The 21,505-nt window shown below is 39.8% G+C and overlaps 2 protein-coding genes across 15 annotated transcripts in view; one reads left to right on the top strand and one right to left on the bottom strand.

Annotated features, from left to right (window-relative positions):
- Positions 1–125: 125 nt before the first annotated feature.
- On the bottom strand, positions 126–10,916 carry emc1 (ER membrane protein complex subunit 1). Its single transcript, XM_079359145.1, has 22 exons — positions 10,700–10,916; positions 10,193–10,320; positions 10,027–10,092; positions 9,855–9,948; positions 9,643–9,771; positions 8,846–8,972; positions 8,595–8,744; positions 8,315–8,482; positions 7,652–7,723; positions 7,384–7,482; positions 7,126–7,222; positions 6,239–6,355; positions 5,472–5,671; positions 5,180–5,329; positions 4,631–4,792; positions 4,401–4,520; positions 3,223–3,360; positions 1,965–2,138; positions 1,655–1,865; positions 1,479–1,563; positions 1,248–1,377; positions 126–1,050 (listed from the first exon to the last, which is right to left on the bottom strand). Exons 1-22 carry the CDS (start codon positions 10,888–10,890, stop codon positions 871–873), a joined length of 2,988 nt encoding a protein of 995 aa, XP_079215271.1. The 5' UTR covers positions 10,891–10,916; the 3' UTR covers positions 126–870.
- Positions 10,917–11,331: 415 nt separating this feature from the next.
- ubr4 (ubiquitin protein ligase E3 component n-recognin 4) overlaps positions 11,332–21,505 on the top strand; it is a 53,028-nt gene continuing 42,854 nt past the window's right edge. For 7 of the 14 annotated variants that reach the window (XM_079359132.1, XM_079359142.1, XM_079359141.1 and 4 more), the window contains exons 1-14: positions 11,332–11,536; positions 14,324–14,421; positions 14,545–14,648; positions 14,915–15,044; positions 17,176–17,321; positions 17,516–17,615; positions 17,988–18,129; positions 18,278–18,402; positions 18,487–18,611; positions 18,794–18,853; positions 18,958–19,148; positions 19,341–19,449; positions 19,751–19,888; positions 20,144–20,261. In XM_079359132.1, the coding sequence (XP_079215258.1) occupies positions 11,412–11,536; positions 14,324–14,421; positions 14,545–14,648; positions 14,915–15,044; positions 17,176–17,321; positions 17,516–17,615; positions 17,988–18,129; positions 18,278–18,402; positions 18,487–18,611; positions 18,794–18,853; positions 18,958–19,148; positions 19,341–19,449; positions 19,751–19,888; positions 20,144–20,261 (1,711 nt within the window). In that variant the 5' untranslated portion in view covers positions 11,332–11,411. The remainder of the gene's footprint in view (positions 11,537–14,323; positions 14,422–14,544; positions 14,649–14,914; positions 15,045–17,175; positions 17,322–17,515; positions 17,616–17,987; positions 18,130–18,277; positions 18,403–18,486; positions 18,612–18,793; positions 18,854–18,957; positions 19,149–19,340; positions 19,450–19,750; positions 19,889–20,143; positions 20,262–21,505) is intronic. The other 7 variants (XM_079359133.1, XM_079359144.1, XM_079359143.1 and 4 more) reach the window with 2 other exon arrangements.

Here is a 21,505-nt window from a genome sequence, read left to right as displayed (position 1 = left end):
CTGTTTGTTGAGTGGTCTTTTTGCACACGTTTTAATATGCAGCACTAAAAATGATACTATAAACAGGAAATACTCATTTAGGTGCACTCTGAAAGCTTTGGGGAAACAGAATTGGACACTTCAAATTGTATTTCTGAGAAAAGTTTTAATGGAGCAGCAATAGAAGTTGATGATCGTAACAACTTACATGTGTTTAAGCTGCAGGACAATTGATGTACAAAACAAAAACTGATGGATCATCTTTATTCCTCAAGGATGTCCGAGGGACGGTGACTTTGGAGGGAGAGTCTTAAGGAGAGCACAAATAACCTTCTCCTCCCTTCATATTCACAGTTCATCTGACACTTCACTAAATGGTATTTGGGGAAAAAAAAAGTATGAACTCTGGTTTTGTACCAAATCATGCTCACACGTGTTACACACCCAAGTCTCTTTTCTCAAGCCACCAAATTAAATCATTGTTCTCGATTAGCAAAGTCTAAGACACAAATTGTCTGGAAAAAAACAAATATTGTTGCAGTATCCAACGTTCACATATTCAGGAATTTCCACTCCACAGAAACTCCACGATTTAATAAATTCAAGTTTCATTCTATTTTAATCAGCAATGGGGTTAAAATCCTCCAATCAAAATGACGGGAAGAAAAAGAAGTTCTACAGTGAAATAATTCCTTGTGCTTGCAAAATAAGTTAAAAAATAAACATGTAAAACCTTTATTAATTCTAACTTTCTCCCCAACCCTGCAGTTCTTTACGGGCCTTAGACCAGTGTTCTTCTTCAGGCGTGGCTCCAGCCGTTTCATCTCCTCGGGCTGAGGTCCTTAATGCAGCCTCATGTCTGATGTCAGAGACAGGATAACTTTGATCACTTTATCGCCAGGCCCGGTTGAGCAGTTTGACTTCTGCCAGGCGTTTGCTGATCATGGTAGCAAAGAAAAGGGCGAAGAGCACGCTACTGATCAGCATGTAGTCGTAGTCGTCTTTCAGGACATCAAACTGTTTCGAGGGGTAGACGCGAGTCTGGTAAATGTCGAGACCATATGCCACCACCTGCAAGATAAAGAGCGACTGTCATATTTCCTTCTGAACAGACTGAAGGAGAAATGAGGACCATCGGGTTTACTGCACATGTTTTAAAGACAGACATCTCCTTCAAAAAAGATTTTCAAATTCTGACACACAGCTGCAAGACAACCAAAAAAAACACGTCTTTGTCAGACATATCAGTGTTGCAATGACAGACTCACCAGGCAGGTGGACTCCAGTCCAGAGGGGGCGGTGTAAATTCCTCGCACTCTTGACACAGTCTGGTTATAGTTGATGAACCACTCTGTACGGATCAGCAGCTCTGGTGCGTACGGTATCAGGTTCTCTTCACTGGTCATTGAGGATAAACAGGTTAGGTACAGGGGCAGGGAAAATAACAAACACATGTTCAACTTTTAATATTTCAAACCAGGCCGAGCAGAAGGACTCACCGGCTTTGCTCAGATAATATTTCTGGCCTGCGAGGGTCAAGGAACATCTTGGGTAATGACAGAATGCCTCCAGAGGGCAAGCCAACTGAAATAAACAGACATCAAGAGAAATGTTCAAAAAAGGTTAGATTATGTTGGGAAGTGAGATACGAGACAAAAGCCTGGGTGACACTCACTGAGCAGATGGCGGCTGGTGATGCCTTTCTCAGTCAGCGTCGCCTCCATTGTAGAAATGGCGGAGGGGAAAATGTAAGACTGCTGCAGAACCTGAGGGGCATGTGGTCGATCCAGTGAGCTGAACACTGTGCTGTTGTAAAGCTCCATCCCCTCATACAGCTCAATCACAGAGAACTCATTCCTGCGAGATTTGGTACTCCAGAATTCATACTGCGGAGTCAAACAGACACAACAATCAGTCGTTAGAGCCACGGATCTTCTTGATTTGAATAAAGAGTGACTTCATCATACAATAAAATAAGTACTCACAACCACCCAGTTTTCTGAGTGCACGACATGCACGGGTCCTCTGGCCTTTCTCTGAACGGCCTCATGGATGATGCGACCGGTCACGCCATCGATCAGGAGGATCCCGATAAAGCTTCTCTCCTGATGCAAGTCGGTGCTCTCAGTCACCACTGCCAGGAGATTGGGGTTGAGATACTGAAGGAAAGGAAATAACAAAAACAATTAGGTATCTAAATCAAGTTAAAACAAACCCAAAATGTTGAATCTATAAGCCCAATTCATATTTACTAAAACAAATTAAATGAGAAATTTGAAATTCTGTAACATCCGTTTCTGACTCAGACTATTTTCTGATTGCCAAATATACTACAGGGGTTACACAAATATATGAAGGCAATAATCAATTAATTTCATACCATTCATAGATATTTGAAATGTGTTCAGCCTTCTAGTGTTTGGAAATTGTCCACGAGATCGGGGATGTTCCTTCCTAAAATCAGGTTTTCCCATTTTCCTTTTGGTCAATTATAACTTAACACAGAGGTGGATGTGAGCTCAACGAGGAGATGAGAACAATGTGAATAACAAGTGTACAAATATGAAACACCTGATACGTCAGACTATCGGAGGGGCAGGTTACTGTGTGAGAATAAAGGAGGATTTTGCTCTTATAGTTTGAAAGTTTCTATGATCCAGTTATTCACAAAAGAGGGAAAGATCATGGACACAATTGTGACAGCATGTTTCTGCACTGTTACGATCAGGGCTCAAACTGTGGTTTGTGATGTGTGATGATTCCCATTGCTTCTTGGGAACCCCCCTTCATTCTGATAAATCTCCCAGAAGGAACCCATTATTTTCAGTCCATGCTGTCAGATGTGTACTGTAGGGTATATTACACAATGACTCCTCCAGGATACACTGACAGAGTTTGTGCTGTCGTTCCATAAAATGGTTGCAGGCGTAGAAAAGGAATGGTTCCATGTATCAAAACATTTGAAGAAGTTGCCAACATTAAACTGAGTTGGAGTCTTTTTCTGACTCCATGGAGGGGAGGTGGTATGATTCAGTGGGGAAACACTGACATGTGAGTCAGTACCTCTTGGTGAGATGACTTTCAGCCTACATCAGAAAACATGTCCAGTGACGCTGAGTTTCTGACTAGATTGGAAAAGTCAAGACTACACAGACACAAATCCAGCACGTATAAAGGCAATACTTTCAAACTTCTAACACACTTCCAAACCACAGCGTAAAGATATATGGAAAGCTAACAAACCTTATAGAGGACACTTCGGTCGCCCATTACTCTGCCCTGGGAGTGCACGTGCTCATTCGGCCTTTTGCCTTTGACCGAGATGATCTTCTGTACCTCAGTTGGCATGACGACGTCCCAAATCAGCTCAGTAGACAAGTCCTGAATGACCCAAAGCATCCAGATTAAGACACTTCCATTCTCATATCAGTTCATTACATTTTTATAGTAGCTCACGGTTCATTCTCTTAATATTTTAAAGGGGACATTTTATGAAAAATCCACTTTAACAAGGTTTTTGAACATATATTTGGGTAATTTGAGTGTCTATCATAACCCACACAATTTGAAATAAATCCACCCAGTCCTTTGTTTGTGGTCTGCCTAAGTCTTACCACACAGAGAAAAATGCTCCGTTTTAAATTTTCTCAGTTTGTGACATCACAAGTTAGATTCTAGTAAGAAAGTCCCCTCCCCTGGTATCTCCACCTGTGGACTCCACCTCCAGCCTAGAGCAGGTCCACAATTTTTATTGTCTCGACAGAGGAGTGATGTCTACTGCGAAAACTCGGGGGGGGGGTCATTACATTTAAAGAGACACACACCAAAACAGAGCGTTCTGAGAGAGCTGGTTTCTACAGGGTTACAAACCTCCTCTGGTACTTGAGTCATGTTATATTTGGACCAAAGCACAACACAGATGTTTCATTTAGAGCACAGGGAACTGTTTGAAAAGGTGGAAAAAGGGGGACAATATGTCCTCTTTAAGCAAAACTCTCTGTGAGAAGATGCTCTTAATGCTGTAAATTACAATAGTCTTCTGTTTCCTAGAACATCAACCTAAAGGTCAAATAAACTAAAAAAAAAACAAAGAAAAAAAACCTCTTGGTCGATGACACACGTGTTGTGTTAAATATACCAGAGGAGCTTTTGATTCATTTTTCATAATTGATATATAGTCAAGAGGTGCAATATAACGACAACTATCATCTGCGAAAACAAGACAAAGAAGAGGCTTGAATTATTTTCCTTGCGACTATTTTTGGTTATCCTGCACCTATTTGTGTCTCATGTGTTTAACCACCCTCCAGGAAACTATGGCAAACGAAACACAAAGATTATTGGTGGGTAGTCTCTTTGATTTGTTTGAAAACTTTTCAGTCACATTGTGCAACAGCTGAGCAGAAGAAGGTTAAACTTGCCGTCCGTAGCCTGTAGCCAGAAAGTCTTCCCTGACTAGAGTCAACAAGATAAAAGAATATGGATGGAGCCATCTCCTGGAGCTGCTTCAGGACATTCTTTGTAGAGGGAAAAGCAGACACCTGTGGCCAAATAATAGACACGTACAAACACATTAATTGGTAAGAAATATCACTACATATGTACTGTTTTGTAAGCAATGGACAAAGATATTTAAACTGCTAACACTGACCTTATACTGGTCATCAACAAGTAGTAAGACTTTGGCATAGTCCTGGTCCATGAGAGGCAGCAGGAGAGACTGAAGTATTGGCTGAGGCAGAGTGGGTGGAGTGACGTGACTCGTCTTTCCAAAGATGGGATTGAAAACATGGAGTGTGGCCAGGCCAGTGTCCTAATGAAATACACAGTGAAAAAAAGACGCAAAAAAGGTTCAGAACAAATGCACAGAACTTGTATAACTACACCATATATATATCAATGTTCATCTTAAGTACTGGTAACTGCAGGTGGGGGAGAGAGAGAGAAATCAGCTCTTGCTATGCTTATAAGGCTTAAAGAGCCGAGGCTCCACACGGTCGCAGGTTTTCCCCACTGGCTCCGCCTTCTTACAGTCATCCTGTCTCGCCCCTGTAACGCCTGTAGTACCTCTGACGCCAGCACAGAGGTGGGATGACTTGTTCCTGCCATTACACCTCCATGACACACCGTACATACTGACAGCGAGATGTTATATTGCACCTTGAACTGGCTGTGTGAAAGGAGCTGTGATATTAGATACCTTGTCTTTGATGAGCAGCGTGCACTGAGGTGGATGAGGGAAGTGTGCAGTTGTCCGTTGCACCATCAGTTTGAAGGCTGCATTAGATGGGATGTTATCCAGGTAGTGCTTCCATAAAATACTGCCAGTCTTGCTGTCAATTCCGAATAGCTTAATAGGAAATAATCAAAGGAAATTGGCATTTTCACAGAGGTTTGGTCAAGTGTGTTGATTTTGTACTCTTTTATTTTAGGCCTGAACTCAAATTGATAGAAACAGAAATGTTAACAATAGAGAGGTAAAGGTTTTGTACCTTCCCAGATGCAGTAACCATAACCATCATTTTCTGCAAGTTGAACTCATCTCTGGAGAGGTTCTCGATGGTCACGTCATTTTTGACTTGACTGCGAGGCTTCCGCGCGTCATAGAAGAGCTTCCAGAGGTGGGCGATCCAGGCCTGCAGCAGGATGAGCTGAGAGGAGAGCCTCTTCAGCACCATGGACAACAGACCATCTGAAATGTGAAACAAACACTACTTCATTCATTGTTTCGAAATGTACATTTAAAAGTCCAGTCATTGTTGAGGAAGGACTAAGAAGAAATGTTCAGAAGATATGGCGAGGGACACCCTTTGGTCAAGTTTTAATAGAGAACAGCAAAGTATTACCTTGAATGGCTGAATCCAAACGCAGCAATAAAACAGCACAGAAACAAAAGCAGGTGAAGCAAATTCAAATAAAGAGATCACATTAAAGTGTTAGTTCAGGTATCAGGCAGTATGCAACCTTAATAATGGAAAAATAAAACACCATTTATGATTAAATACAGGTCCTTGGCAGTTAAAAAGGAAAAGCAACAATTCAAGTAGCACTTGATCTATATCACTGGGTATTATTAAAAAAAAACTGTGACAAACATGCACCTAAGAACGCCACTTTACGTTTCTTTGACATAGAAAAGTCAGATGCAGAGATCGAAAGTGAAAATTGAAATAATGGATCAAAAACTGAAAATCAATCCATAGCTTGAACTAATCGGTGGTGGTGGTGGGGGGGGGGGGGGTTCAGGATTGACATTTACCAGCCTTTTTGCCGAACTCTCCCTCCAGCTCTGCCTGCGTTCCTGTGAGAGGCAGATCCACCATTTCCATCGTCACCACATCTGCCAGGGCCTCCTCTCTTGTCCACATGACACGCCCTTTAAAACAGCTCTCATTAATGATATGTTATCTTTCCTTACACAGTTTGTGCTGATTATTTCCATGTATTACAACATAAAACATGTTCCCCCCCGGCTCAAGCTTGAGAAAAATCAAAGGATCAGCTCAGACTACATTTGTAAAAACTGCAGCTCTGTCTCTGCAGAGTTTTGCACTTTGAACTCTTTTTCTAGCTGTTCTTGCTCTTGGCTGCTGTAACACTGTACATTTCTCAATTGTGGGATAAATAAAGGTTTATTTTATCTTCTTATGTGCACACAACACAAACTGGTTTCTGCTCCACATAGTGGTCAAATGTTGGCAGTGTCATTACAAATGATGGCTCAGCAGCCCCTTTGTCCTTTGGGGAAGATAAACTAAATCTCAAGGTTTAACTCTGTGAAGGACATATTCTTAAATCAATGTTTGAAACCATATCCCATTTGACTACAAACCCCATGTAATTCCCTACAATCCACCTACGGCCAACACTTACATGCCGTATCTTAACAGTAAGGTAAAGTATGTATTTCATTTAGGATTCCCTAATGTCCCAAAATCGATAAACTAAGTATTGTGAAAAAGTTGAATCAAATTGTTGTCTGTGGCCATTATTCACTGGGAAATGACTAGATTTTTTATTCCTGTATTCCTATTTCTACAATCAAATTGAATTGTACATTTTTTAACTAACTTAAAAAAGGTTCCACTAAAATGTCTGTATTTATGGAAACAGGCTGGACTGTACAGTTGTTGTTTTTTTAAATACCTGGCTGTTGTATGAATGTGAGTGTGTGGTCTTCTGCCTGCACCATGACCCTGTAGCCCACAGAGTCATCTTTCTTGAGGAATGCCTGAACATGCAGCTGTGAGACAGAACAACAAGTCAGAAACATTTCACACATGGTCAACTGTTATCATGCTCGTGATTTTTATGTGCACAAATCATCTTAACCGCTCGACTGATCTGCTCTGAGAGTCAACATGTTACACTGAGGGTAAAACAAACGAGAAATTAAGGACTCACCTTTTCTGGTTTACCACCATTAGGAGCCATATTAAAGATGACTGTTGTGTCGAGAAGTCTGCGTCCAGTCTCTGCACTGAACAGGTTAATACTGGAAGCCTAAAGAGGGAAACAGACATTTGATGTTTCCATTCACACATAATGCATACCGAGAGACAACTGACACTAAGCAGACACTACGGATATTTACCAATGTTTTCAGAGCACAATGGCAAACAACTGACTTAAAAAAAGTGTGGAAAAACAGAGTGATGTCACTGAAACTCACAGTTTTATTCTTGGCGGACATGACGGCAGCAACAGTCTTCTCTCCAGTGGTTGCAAATGCAACAAGCATGGCCTATGATTTCAGACAAATACGTTATCAACACTGTCACCAAACTGTTTCCTACATGTACAGCTGTAATATCGAAAATTAGCAATACGTAAGATATCAACTGAATTTAAAATGACCTTACTTTATCATCAGACATTAAGGAAACATGCTGTGTTGAAATACTGGCAACAATGCAGCAGACAGTATGTACTTCTAAGTTTTGATTCCGGTCCAAAATGATCTGTTTTTGTTTTTAGCATAAAAAGGTAGACAGTTTCAAGGCTCCCCGACACAGCCGTTTTGGATGCTCCTTGGCTAGAGAGAGGGCGGAGACAGCTCTCTTTTGAATTTGGACTGAAGTACCCATTTTAAGCGCTACATGTCAGAGCTACATATTGCTTGTTGTTTACATTTGATTTATCACCGTTACTCATCATTTTTCCCATACTGATGAAATACTTCAGCAGAAAAGCTAAGTGAGATTTACATTCTAATCTTGTATACAGTGTTACTTTGGGTACAATTATAGCAACACCTGATAAGGCTAATATTTTCAGATTTTAATTGTGTTTAACAGAAAAGTGTATTTAGCAGGAAAAAAAAACCCAGACATACCGGCTTGAAATCCCTCAGTGTGACTATCTGTCCATCGTTGAGCTGGAGGAGTAGGTAGTGTTCAGGTGCGAGCTGAAGGAAAAACTCAGACAGCGGCTGGCGGGCTGGGTTAGGCTGGGTGGATGCCAGTACAGGATGGAAGCCTGGAGCAACTTCAAGTCCCAGTGACTAAAATGAACAAAGATGATAACACACCATAAAAATACGACACAAAGATTTTTTGTTTTCTTAGACTGAGAAAAAAAAAAGAAAAGATAAAAGTATAAATCCAGTTCTTTACCTGCAAGGGGATCTGGGTCATCTGAGACTGCACATGCAGGTCAAGCATGTACAGGGACACAGAAGGAGAGTCCACACACAGTAACATCCCCTGACCAACGACTACACAGTTGGCCTGTATGTTGGATAGCCACGGAGCTTCAACTGAGGTCTGGACAAGGCACAAGCAAAACAATTATTCTCTACAATATATCAGCCATAGGATAATTTGTTGTACATTAAAAATGTTTTCTATAAATAAAAACTGCCAACCTGTTTGATGATCTCTCCATCTTCCAAACTGTATGCAACAATAGCAATGTGGGAATGAGGGACGACTCCCAGTGCATACACCTCACCATTTCCACCAGAATACACAGCCTGGTAATCCACGGTTTCACTGGAGGGGGAAAAAAGAGACAATTATACTGTATAATCTAACAACTCAAATGACGTGTGCCCTTATTCTCAGGACATGTTTGCAGCCCTGAACTCTCACTGACTTGCAGACTTCATTTATTCACGTGATAAGATTTTTCCAAATCTCAGAGATGTCACTTGACTGTGTGTCTAAAAACAGATACTGAAGTTCTTGAAAATACAATAAATTCTATTCTTCCTCATTAATATTTCAATGTTATTATTTTCCCAAAATATATACCGCCATTATTTCCCAAAGTTTACACCACTATCAATTAATCAATAAAGATGATCCTTATCCTTAATACAACCACAAGAATCTTGAGATTCGAAAAGCACCTCTCTCACTTTCAAGACCTGCTTCTGCTTGAGGTTTCTGCCTAATAAATGCCATTTTTATTCAAATTAATTATCAAGTGGTTGCTCATGGTGTTGGGTCTCTGTGAATAATATCTAATATATAAAGCAAATCTTATTATATAAAGCAAATGTACCTGGATATGTCTGCAAACATGTTTGGTACAAAATCTTAATTCTTGTAGAGACATTTTGTTACTGAAGACAGGCTTATATTGTAAGTAATTAGACGTAAATCATGCATCATCAATGTTGGCCAATTTATTTTTATATATGTAAAAACAAACACTTGCCTTTCTGGTAGATTCTCTATCCATTTTTGAAGACCGTTAGAAAGATAATGGACAGAGATGGCAGTTTTTTTCAAAACAGCCACATATTTTGTGCTGTCTTGCTGTCCAACTAGACATGCCGACTGGAAACTAAAATGCAAAAAAAAAAAAGTTAGTGCCTTGTTTAAATCAAAATTCTGAACTGAAGAACTTCGAGTCAATGAACGTATTACCTGCCAGAGTCAAGCACAATCTCCCAATTCAAACCACCAACATTTATGTCCCAGGAGCGCAGCAGGCGGCCATTACCAACCACCAGTACAGCATCTAATGAACAGGAACATTTGAATCCGTTTGTTTTCAATCAGGGATCTCAACACTCTCAATGTCACTGACAAAAATTACCTTGTCCATGATGCAGAACAGCGTCAATGCTTCCTTCTGGACCAGTTTTATCTACATGTCGCCAGACTACAAAAACACACACACAAAAAAATCAAAGAATAAGACCACAGTTTGCCACCTGAGAAGTGGATTACTGCTTGGATGCCCTGACCAATAAAATACTCACATAGTTCTCCAGTCCTTGTATTGAACGCAGCAAAAACATTATTCTCTGTGGCCACAATAACCTTTTTGGAAGACTGCACATGTTGATCGAAATGGGAAAAGCGTGCCTTGCCAACATACTGTTGCCTCCTATGAATAAAAAACAGAGAACAAACTCTCAATTAGACATCAAACCTGCAGTTTACAATAATCGTCGTTCAAATGTTTGAATAAATTAAACAGTAGGCTAGATAACGATAATAGTGCATGATCATTTACTGAATGATCCAAGAGGACGGTAACTTTTTTTGTAAATTCGTTTTATTGGAACGAGCCTAATCTACCTGAAACAAGGCAGTAAATACCCTATCTTGGATTAATTACAATTTTTGTTGGTCGGTTTTCCTTAACACAGCCCAACACACCGGGCAGCAGCTAGTGATTGTGACAGGTGTTAGCATTAGCATCTCCACATAAATAAACCGCTCCGAACAGCACACATACTCGATCTCACCCAGACGATTCTTACCAGTCAAATTTTCCTACTTGATCCTCAAACACGGCGTCGACATCGATGTATAACGCGGTAATTGTCAGGCACAACAGACTTAGCTTTGCCATTGCTGCAGTAGCTTTGGCTTGCTCTTCGAAGGAGGAAGGAAGTCGACTTGTTACATTTTTGTCCTGTGATCGAGAGAGACTGCCCCCCACAGGCTGCATTGAGAAACAACTTCAATAAATGTGATGCAGGAGAGAATATACAGTATTTAAAATGATGATCAACACATAAAAAAGTAGTTTATTATAAATCTAGCGTTTCACTCATGACACGTTGTTTGCTTACTAATTTCACTAGTCATTAAAGAAGGATTAATACTATTATGAACTTGATGGCTAATCTTCAATGTAGTCCTGATCCTGAAGTCGAGAGAGCAAGGAGAGAACCACTGTAAAGAAAAGATCATTTAAAAAAAGTCTGATTTACTTTTATTATTCTAGCGGGTGATTCAATAACAATGACAAGTTATTGTTTTATTTCAATTTCCAAATATGACCTGATTAATGATGAAATCTAGATTTATATTAACATTTGAGAGAGAAAAAAACCCCTCCATCTAAAATACCATTAGGGAAACCAAAGTTTGTAAATGTGTTTTGTTTATCCGGGTGAAAGCGCCCCCTGTGGTTGAAGCTCTTCTTGCATCTTCTTCGAGTTGTTAGATTTTTTAAGGGATTTCAAGATGGCGTCGAGCGGAGGAGATGGGGAGCACGAATGGACAGCGGCGGTCCGACCGCTTTTATCAGCTTCGTACACCGCGTTTGAAACGAAAGAGCTACCTCAGCTTATTGGGTCTATAATCAACAGGTAACCGGTCGCATGTCAATAAATTTAGAGTCTCTGTTTGCTCAAATACCGGCCGTTTCCACAGTGGACTGAGCTGACGGCTAGCATGCTAACTTAGCTTGGTTCGTTAAATTCGATAGGAAATGTTACACGACAAGCTAACATTAGCAGCTAGCATGCTACTTCAGTTCAACTTACACTGGCAGCGAGTCAGTTGCTGATGTTAGCTTAGATGCTAACTGTAGGCTAACTTAGTCAAAACCCTACTCAGCTTGCCATTGCTGGTGACCCATAAACCAATTGAAACCAAGCACATTCTAGGACTGATGTATGAAGATTACTAATATGTTTTTATTGCAGTTTAAATTCAAATCTACGTCTTAGTGTAACGCTTAGAAAATGTGCTTCATCATTAGCTAGCTAACACAAACATTAGCTTGGAGGCTAACAAACGGGCCTTTAAAACAGACTGAGTTACGTTAGGTTAACATGGCTTTGACACAGATCATTTAGGCTACGTCAGTGTTCAGCTGGTCACATTTGATCCATTTTTTATTCCGACCTTGTTATTTGTTATTCTGAGAGCGTGACAACGAGCCGTTAAAACGTTAACTGTCGTTAAAGCTGTTTTAACGTCATCGTGTGTCCGATTGAGCTGAGAGGAGGCGGGGACCTTAAAGTTATGTTTGTTTGTAGGACAGCAGTCACTTGGTTTATTGCTGATTTGTAAAACAGTGATTGGATGAGTTGTAAAATATCGGACATATAGAAAGACAGATTTATAAGTCCGTGCATTGGGAAAAACTTTTTATGTATATAGTCATGGTTACTTAAGAGAATTATGTTTTCCCATAAAGCTGGATAGATCATGGTCTATCCGCCAGGTCACATAAACTCTATGTGACTATCAGGTCAGTAGTTCTGTCACGACAGCCAGCCTGTCACTTGACACTCCTGTTTGGTGGCGACATCAGCTGATCAAGTCTAGGAACTAAGTGAAGACCTTCCTGCTTTGTTTTTAGGTTTCATTTTCTGACATTTCACCTGATCCCTGGTCTAATAGTTTCGTTTATGAGTAAAATATCCAACTATGCTTGCATGTATATATATTATGTCATTGGGTGTTGTGAAAGTTCACATCTACAGCATCAGTTAGAAGTATCACATGTTCATTGACAGATGTCTTTAAGTGACTGTAACAAGGTTTTCAGCATCCTGAGCATTATGCTTTTCTTGGTTCAAATTAAAGCCGTGCCTTTCCTACCTTCATGTGTATATAGTCACCTTGCATACTGGCTTAACATTAGGAATTCTAATAATTGTGTAAAGTAAATAATAAAAAAGGGAACAATCTCACATTGAAACCTCATTTAATTTATTGAACAACTGCCATCTTCAAAATAAAATTAAAACAACATGGAGAGGAAATGTTTTAATTTCCACAGTGTAAACAATTATGTATAATTAAAAGCAGCTTTTGAGCGTCGAACACTAATTCTTCTTTTTTGGTATATATTTTGTGCAGAAATTTGGCAAAAAGGCTGATTTATTTCCTTTTGTTTTATTGTGAAAGGAAAATTATTTTATGTAAATAGTGAATATCTTTTAATTTGTGTTCATATCAAATTTCATGTCAGAGCAGATTTTAAGTGTTTATATTCACATAGTCTGATAATGCACATAAAAGACACACTTCTTCACCTGAGCGGTTTTCTCGCCTTCCAGAATAAAATAGCCAGATTTGAACATGAATTACTTTCAATATTTTAACTGCAGAACAATGAAAACCTTTTTTATGTCAAGCTGATTCCATGACTTGTTGATCCTGACCTCTTATGACCTCTTTGTCTTCATGCTATAGTGTGAATGTGTGTGGGTTTTTTTTATGTTTATTTACGTTTTTTTCTTCTATGGCACTTCTTCAGTATGCAACACATTACAACACTGTAATGGTGCTGAATGTGAAATGAGCCAAAAAACATTTCTAAATATTATACTGTAATTGTGCTTGAGAAAGCTGGAGCGAGCATATGTACGTACTGACGTCTCATTTTGTCATAAAGTTTGTGTTACTGTGGGACTCTCAGCTCTCTCTGAAGTTTATGAAATCTTCTGAAATATAGATTCTCAATTGGTTTACAGTTGTCTGAAACTAATGATTCCTCTGCCTGAAGGCTGAACTTATGTTTTTGGAGACCTGTTTATGTGTTAATAATTTAAGGACAAATCATTGAAAGGGACAATTCATTCATAGCTGGATATTTTGGGCATGCCTGTAAAGCAGCGCAGCAGAAAAGAAACACCAACCCTCTCGCTGAAAACTTTTCACATTCTCTTTCTTCATGTTTTTCCTCTTTTGTTTTTTGGCAGCGTGTTTTCTGGTGCACTGTATTGTTTACAATACATCATCTTATTGGTGTTCAGCTCTAAATGTAATTAGAAATGACAAATTAACCAGACAGTGTTTTAAAAAACTTTGTTCTTCATGAAAACATCCATCAGCTTTATCAGGAGGAGACGGCTCCCTCCAATTTCTGAATGCTGTTTAATGCCCAGTTATGGCTGTAAGAGCAGAAAATGGACCCTTTTCACAGCGATGGATGTTTACAACTTCAGATTGAGATTGTCAACCAGTTTGGATTTTCATTTTCACTTTTTTAAAATATCAAAAGCCGCCAACAATATCAGCTGCTATTTAGAAAAGTATGTAACAGCAATAAGCGTAACTATAGTTTGTTTCAGAGCTGCCAATGTTTTGTTTAAAACCATATCTGATAGTATTTCATGACATGATCTTTTTATTTGCAGTGAATCTGACATCCTTCACCATGACAAACAGTATGAGCCTTTCTACTCATCATTCGTGGCACTCTCTGCTCACTACATCACCACCGTATGTGGACAAAGTACGTGTTTTTATTTTCTTCTAACTGTAATTGTTTAACCATTTTAACAATAATTCAGAGGAAGCAATTGAATGTTGAAGTTTGTTTTTTCTCCAGTCACAAAGTTTTGCTCTCTCTCCATAGTACCGAGAAATCAACTGCTGTCGGTTGCTTCGGCATGCAAGGTATTGATCGAGTTCTCGTTGCTGCGCTTGGAGAACCCAGACGAGGCATGTGCTGTATCACAGGTCAGTGAAACAAACTGTATGGGAGATTTGGATGTTCTGGGTTTGCATTGAGTTGTAAATATTTGGTCAGTTGTAAATAGATGAACATTCATCAGCCACAAGAACATTAGCCAGGTTTTTTCTGTCAGCCACTTTGGCCTAGTTTCGTTGTATTGATATTTAACAGAATGTTTTGTCATTTTAAATGTCTAGTTTCAGTCTGAAAGCTCATTGTTCACTGTCTAAAGCCTTCAAGCTAAACTGAGAAACCTCTTTTCTCCCCCCAGAAACACCTAATTCTTCTCATAAAAGGACTTTGCACTGGCTGCAGCAGACTAGATCGCACAGAAATCATTACTTTCACCGCTATGATGAAATCTGCCAAGTTGCCTCAAACTGTCAAGACCCTTTCAGACGGTGAGTGTCCCTGAAAGTACAAGCCAAAGTTAAAGAATACTCGCATCTCTAAAGGTAAATGTGTCCTATATTTTCATTAAAGGACTGCTTCACCTGCATTAAGCTTTGTATCGTTAGAAACCTGGAAGTATTTTTGAATGGTCGTGCATCCCGCTCTCATTTCCCACTGAGACGAGAAAGCTCTGCGTTTCTTTTTTGAAAAGAAATGTTGTTTTCATTAGCAGGGGCGAAAAAAGTATGTTCAACATTCAAAACGCATGAATGAAGGGGATTTTGAAGGTCTGCTGCTAGAATCGGAGGATCATGGTGCCACGATATAGCGACGAGCTGGCTGCTGCCAAAAAGGGCAGGTCGGCAGCTGTGAGACAAGGAGTCTGGGCTGAACCGAGCTGGGTCGGACTGGTGCGCTCACTGGCTGTGTTTACATGGACACAAACAACCAGAATATAAACCTGATCCGAATGAAAACGCTGCATGGAAACATGCCAGTCAGAACAGACTGATCCGATCAGGCTCATGTGGAAAGATCGAGCGGGGTGGTTTGTACCCATCGTTGTTCGAATCAGGATCCATGTACACGCTCGATCTGATTGTGTCTGCCTGACTCGGTCCTGACTGCGCATGTCTGCTCCAGTAAAGTGACGCGTTTTCATCAGAGCCTGATGTTTACAGTCGGTGGTCAGAGTGCACAACTTCATGAATGATTGTTGATTGTTTTGAAAGTTTAGTCTCCACTCTTGATCCTTGAGGACTACTCTCTCTCACCAGTCTCTTCATCATATTTGTTTTTTATGTATAAATGTGTCTTATTCATGTCTTTCATAGATACCATTTCATACGACCTTATTTTATACAACTATTACATCACGGTAAAAAGAGTCCACTTTGGAGTGACAGTTGGCGTCTTTCCCAGCGAGCTACAGTAACATTTCTGATATCAGCAGATAATGTTCATTCATATGATATCAGTGTTGTCTCGCTGGTCTGCTTAAAAACGTTTTTTAAGAACAAGTGAGAAAAATGATAATGCGGTGTTAGAATAAGAATAAAAGTGAACTTAGAAGTACTAATACAGCTGATTTTAAAGTCATGTCGACAAGCGGCAGTATCCCATTCACATTTTTTTGTTTACAGTTAATCATTAATGTCAGTAGAATGTTTCATTCATTAATCTAACCAATAAGATCACGTTTAGACAGTCAAAGCCTTTAGAACAAGATTTATGGCAAGTTTAAAAGTCAATGCTGCTGAAATGGTTCAAATGTCTGTAAAAAAAAATATCACCAAGTTTACGTTATTTTTAAACTACGAGGAAATGTATCTCCCATGTTCAGGCTATAAAACAAAGCAGAGTTGTTGAAAGCTTTTACAGGTCATTTGTGATGATTGTTTACAAACACAGACTGAAATGTTGCTTCTTTTTTTGACGTTTCCGGCTAGGACCAGTCCGTGCATGTCACAGTGCTTTTATTCTGATTAAATGCCGAACACGCACGCACAGCACAATCCGATCATTTTATTTAGTGTTCATTTAAACAGTGAAATTGGAATGATTTAAGTCAGATTTGAAGAAATTCTGCACATGTTACCGCAGCCTCTGTTTGCCCGGGCACAGGCGTAATTCTTTTTCTGCCAGGATTTCAAAATGCCAATTCCTTCAGGAAGAAATATTGGAATCAGTTGAGGAAGCGTCCGTATGTGTTGTAGTAAATCTCTGTAAATAATAATGCTGCATTCAGGTGCTGCTCGGGTGATCCAAGTTTCTGAGTTGGAAAGTCGCTTGTCCGACTTCAGTGTTGTAATAACAGCAAATGCTACGATGAAGATGCTCAAATATAACTGTCAAAAATTATATTTGAGCAAAAGTTGATGTGCAGTACGTGCATGAATAAAAAGTATGTTAACATTAAGAAAACCGATTTTGTCACAATGCAGATTCACGTTTCAACGGGTGAAGTGTCCCTTTCATTAGGACAAGCAGTAAATCCACTGAGGCAGCTGAAGGAGCAGTTTGGACTCTGTGTTTATAATTTGTACCTTTGGTTTATAGATTATGGTATTGATTGTCGTAATCAGAGAAATCTTCAAAGCTTTGTGTGTCTGAGACAATTGTGTCCTTAATATTCTGTAGTGGAAGATCAGAAGGAGTTGCCCAGTGCTGTGAACCCGGAGCTACGACAAAAAGAAGTACAAATGAACTTCTTTAATCAGCTGACATCAGTTTTTAACCCCGACCTTACCACCATCTTGGCCTCCCCATCAGCAGCACACATGCAGGCAAGTACTCCGAACCTACAACCCAATTCATAGCTGTCACCCATGACTGACAGACGGCGTTTCCCCTCATATTTGTTGGTTCGTCCTTACTGGTGTTTATAAAAGTGATCTTTTGACTCACTTTGCCAGATCCAAACCAGCTGCTTATTTATACCACGATCGTTTTCTTTTTTTCCTCCTCTGCCCGAGTACAGGCTGAAAGTGATTGCGATGACCAAACCACAGATCAAGCTATTCAGGCCAAAATGAAGAATGCCTTTGTATCTCAGAATGTGTCAAGCTTACAGGAACTTGGTGAGTAGTGGCTGCTTTGTTGTTCTGACACTGCTGGTTTGTTCACACTAAGTTTGCAGTTTATATGTTATAATGTAACAAAGTCTCACCTGATTGTTTCGACTGTGTTGGAGCTCGAAGTGTAATATTTTTAAACCCGCCGTTAAGTAAACGCATTAGCAACTGCAGAGGAATTAGCATTTCAAGACAAAAGAGGAGGTGAACCAGAATGGTTTACTTATAATTCTATCAATTATATATATTTTGAACAAAGCCATCAGAAGTTTTCTCTACTTTGACAAAAGTAGAGAAAAGTCGTAGTAGTAAAGTCGTCATGGTTCAGTTTGCTCTGTATTCTTTTCTCATTATTAAAGCTTATACTTCTACTTCCAGGTGGGTCTGAGAAGTTGTTACGAGTGTGCCTCAACTTGCCCTACTTCCTGCGTTACATCAACCGTTTCCAGGATGCCGTTTCAGCCAACTCTTTCTTTATCATGCCTGCCACGGTGGCTGATGCCACTGCAGTCCGCAATGGGTAATTTTTTTTTAGTTTTGTGTTAAAATGTCTGAACTCTGTCCTGAGGCTAAAGGAGCAACACATTTCTTATTCATTTAAGAAAACAAAAAACCTCACTTCTTCCCCCAACCATTCATGACTCTCTACATTCAAAACACATTCCCAGATTCCATTCACTGGTGATCGATGTGACCATGGCTTTGGACACACTTTCCCTCCCTGTGCTGGAGCCATTGACACCCGGGAGATTACTGGATATGACCGTCCTGGCTTTGAGTTGTCTGTATGCTGGTAGGTGACCCCTCTAAAACAGCTGTAAAGACTAAAGATGGATGAAAGAATAAAACAAACCTTAAATATTTTGACCTCTTTTAGGGGTGAGTGTCGCCACCTGCATGGCCATTCTGCAGGTAGGCAGCGGCTTACAACTTCGCTCTGCCTCCACTGGAACAAAAGAGGAAGACTATGAAAATGACGCAGCCACAATTGTTCAGAAATGTGTGAGTATTAGAAGTGCAACATTTAATTTGTTTCCTCAAATCTTTGTTGAATCATCCTGGATACACAGAAAACTGTAATTCCACTAAGCGTTTTATCATCTTTAATGACAAACTTTGTTTTTTTTAACATACACCAACATGGAAAGAGTATTAATATTTTCCGTTATTTGTGTTGACAACAGTTGGAGATCTATGAGATGATTGGACAAGCCATCAGCAACTCTCGCAGAGCTGGCGGAGAGGTGAGGATCACGTTTGAGCACCTTTTCATAAACTTAAATTCTGCCACCTCTGGGATTTGAAGTTTCTATCACAGACTTTTTTTTTTTTTTTTTTTGTTCTTCAGCATTATCAGAACTTCCAGCTGCTTGGGGCCTGGTGCCTTTTAAACAGCTTGTACCTGATTCTCAACCTGAGCCCCACCGCCCTGGCAGATAAAGGAAAGGAAAAAGATCCTCTGGCTGCCCTGCGTGTACGGGATATTGCTGCTCGCACCAAGGATGGCGCGGGATCACCTAAACTTGGTCCTGGCAAGGGGTAAATTCTCTACAGTTGTAAAAGTGGGGAGAAAAAAAAGAAAAGTTTAGTGCAGCTTTTTATTGTCACCTGTATGATCTCATATTTTGTATGATGTTTTTATGCTCATCTGTTAAATAAGAATAAGGCACTTCAGTTTGTGTGCACTGATTACGTGTGTTCTTTGACGTGTGTTTTTTCTTTTTTTATAAGACACCAAGGGTTTGGAGTTTTGTCCGTCATCCTGGCCAACCATGCCATCAAACTTTTGACATCACTTTTCCAGGATCTACAAGTTGAGGCTTTGCATCGGGTACACCAAGTAACACATTCTTACCTTCTGTTATATTTCAACCACATATTTTTTTTCAAGGCCAAACAAGTTTGCAATACAGGAGACCTTGATTTAAAGTATTTCCATTTTTGACTTATTCGTTGTTCAGGCTTTACACAAAGCAGCTCCACTTTTTGCTCCTTAACGGCAACGATGAAAACACATCACATTTTCTTGTTTTACACAGTTGAGAAAAGTTCTATGAAAAAGTTTGGCAAATCTGTGTGAGTGGTACACAAAAGGAACCGTCTGTTTGTTGATCATTGTTTCCTCCATCCTCCCCCTGCAGGGTTGGGCAAGTGATGGGCCCCCAGCAGAGCTCAACATCATGGCACAGAGCACCTCCATCCAGAGAGTCCAGAGGCTCATTGACTCCGTGCCCCTGACCAATCTGCTGTTCACCCTTCTCTCTACTTCCTACAAAAAGGTGCGGTACAAATCTGTGCTTTGATTTCTCCAGGTAATGTCTGGTTTGTATTTCAGAGTTTGAATGACATTGATAACAAAGAATACAGGACATCACTGTCTTTGATTGAAATGTCTGACGCACATATGAGGAATATATAGGCTGCTGTTTTTGGTCCTCATACTGCTTTGGGTTCTAGAATCTGTGCCAGTTATGAATGTGAACTAATGTAAGTGTGACCATCATTAAGGCAGTCCCTGTTTTGATTTCCAATAGGCTTGTGTTCTCCAACGCCAGAGGAAGGGCTCAGTCAGCAGTGATGCCAGTGCGTCCACAGACTCAAACACCTATTATGAGGATGATTTCAGCAGCACAGAGGAGGACAGCAGTCAAGGTACTTTCTGGATTTATGCTCTCACATAACAGCTTTGGGTTTGTAGACATGAACATATCCTTCAAGAAAAAACGAACAAGAACAAAATTATGAGGGGACATACACTGCAACAGAACCGGTAGAAGAGAAGCTCGGGACGTCAGTGTTTGGTAAAATACAAACTTCATACACCGTAAAATATGTAATGGTTTGGCTAATATTTGAAGAAATAATTCAGATGTTTGATCATGAAAGGTCAGTACAAAACAGCTGAAACAAATGTTAGAACATATTTATAAGTTGAATTTTAGGGATGCCTGATACATCAGTTGCTAGTACATAATAATGACTAATTACTGATAGTAAAGATGCAGGTAACGTTATTAGTCCAGCACTAACATTGTCAGCCTTTCTACATGGACGATGCAAAGATAGAGTAAGGGGGTGAGGACCTCTGCTGGTAAGCTGCAAACACACGCGGTAAAACGGCAAAATCGAAGTGTGTGTAAACTAAGCGGAAGGCAGGAAAACAAAGAATGGAGATAGTCCAACAAGCTGCAGAAATGTGAAGAGTAAGCCATTATTATGATATGTTTAACTGAAAGAGTTTTTATATGAACAGAGCTCTGAAAACAGATCCTGGGTTGTAAGTTACAGCTACAATATGCTCTAATGGGAATCAGAGAATTTGTTGAATTGGCTAAGGCTGAGACAAAAAACGTGTCCTAAAATAGCCACCTCCCTGCAGTTATAGTCTCTTCAGAGGACAGAGGAGAAGACTGATGGTTCTACAGTTACCCAGTTTTTTTCTAAAATATTATGCAACCGTTCAAAACGATTATGTAGCTCTGCTTAACTATTTATTAGTCTGTTCAAGTTACTGTGAGAACCTTTCGGTTTTGTGTTGACTCTGGCAGCCCCTCAGTTAGCTTGACTGCTTCTTGTCCTGTACATTATGTTAGTTGCAATGTAGTTATTATTCCTGATGAGCTTTTAATAGGTCATATAAAGGCATCAGTTCAGGTTTCAGCCAATTTCATGACAAGTCAGAAAAATATCGCAAGTAGTCTCAATACTTAATTAAAAAAACATATTTTTAAGTAAGAAATATTTTTCTATTATATTTATCATATACCGTAAATTCCGGACTATAAGCCGCTACTTTTTGGTCACGGTTTGAACACTGCGGCTTTTACAACGATGCGGCTTATTTATGGATTTTTCTTGCGGGACAATGAGCTTGTGCCGCAAAAACATTTGACTTC

This window comes from Symphodus melops (genome assembly GCF_947650265.1).
Source record: "Symphodus melops genome assembly, chromosome: 13".
Classification (NCBI taxonomy): domain Eukaryota; kingdom Metazoa; phylum Chordata; class Actinopteri; order Labriformes; family Labridae; genus Symphodus; species Symphodus melops.
Note: the sequence above shows the minus strand (reverse complement) of the source record. Positions and strands in the feature narration are given on the sequence as shown.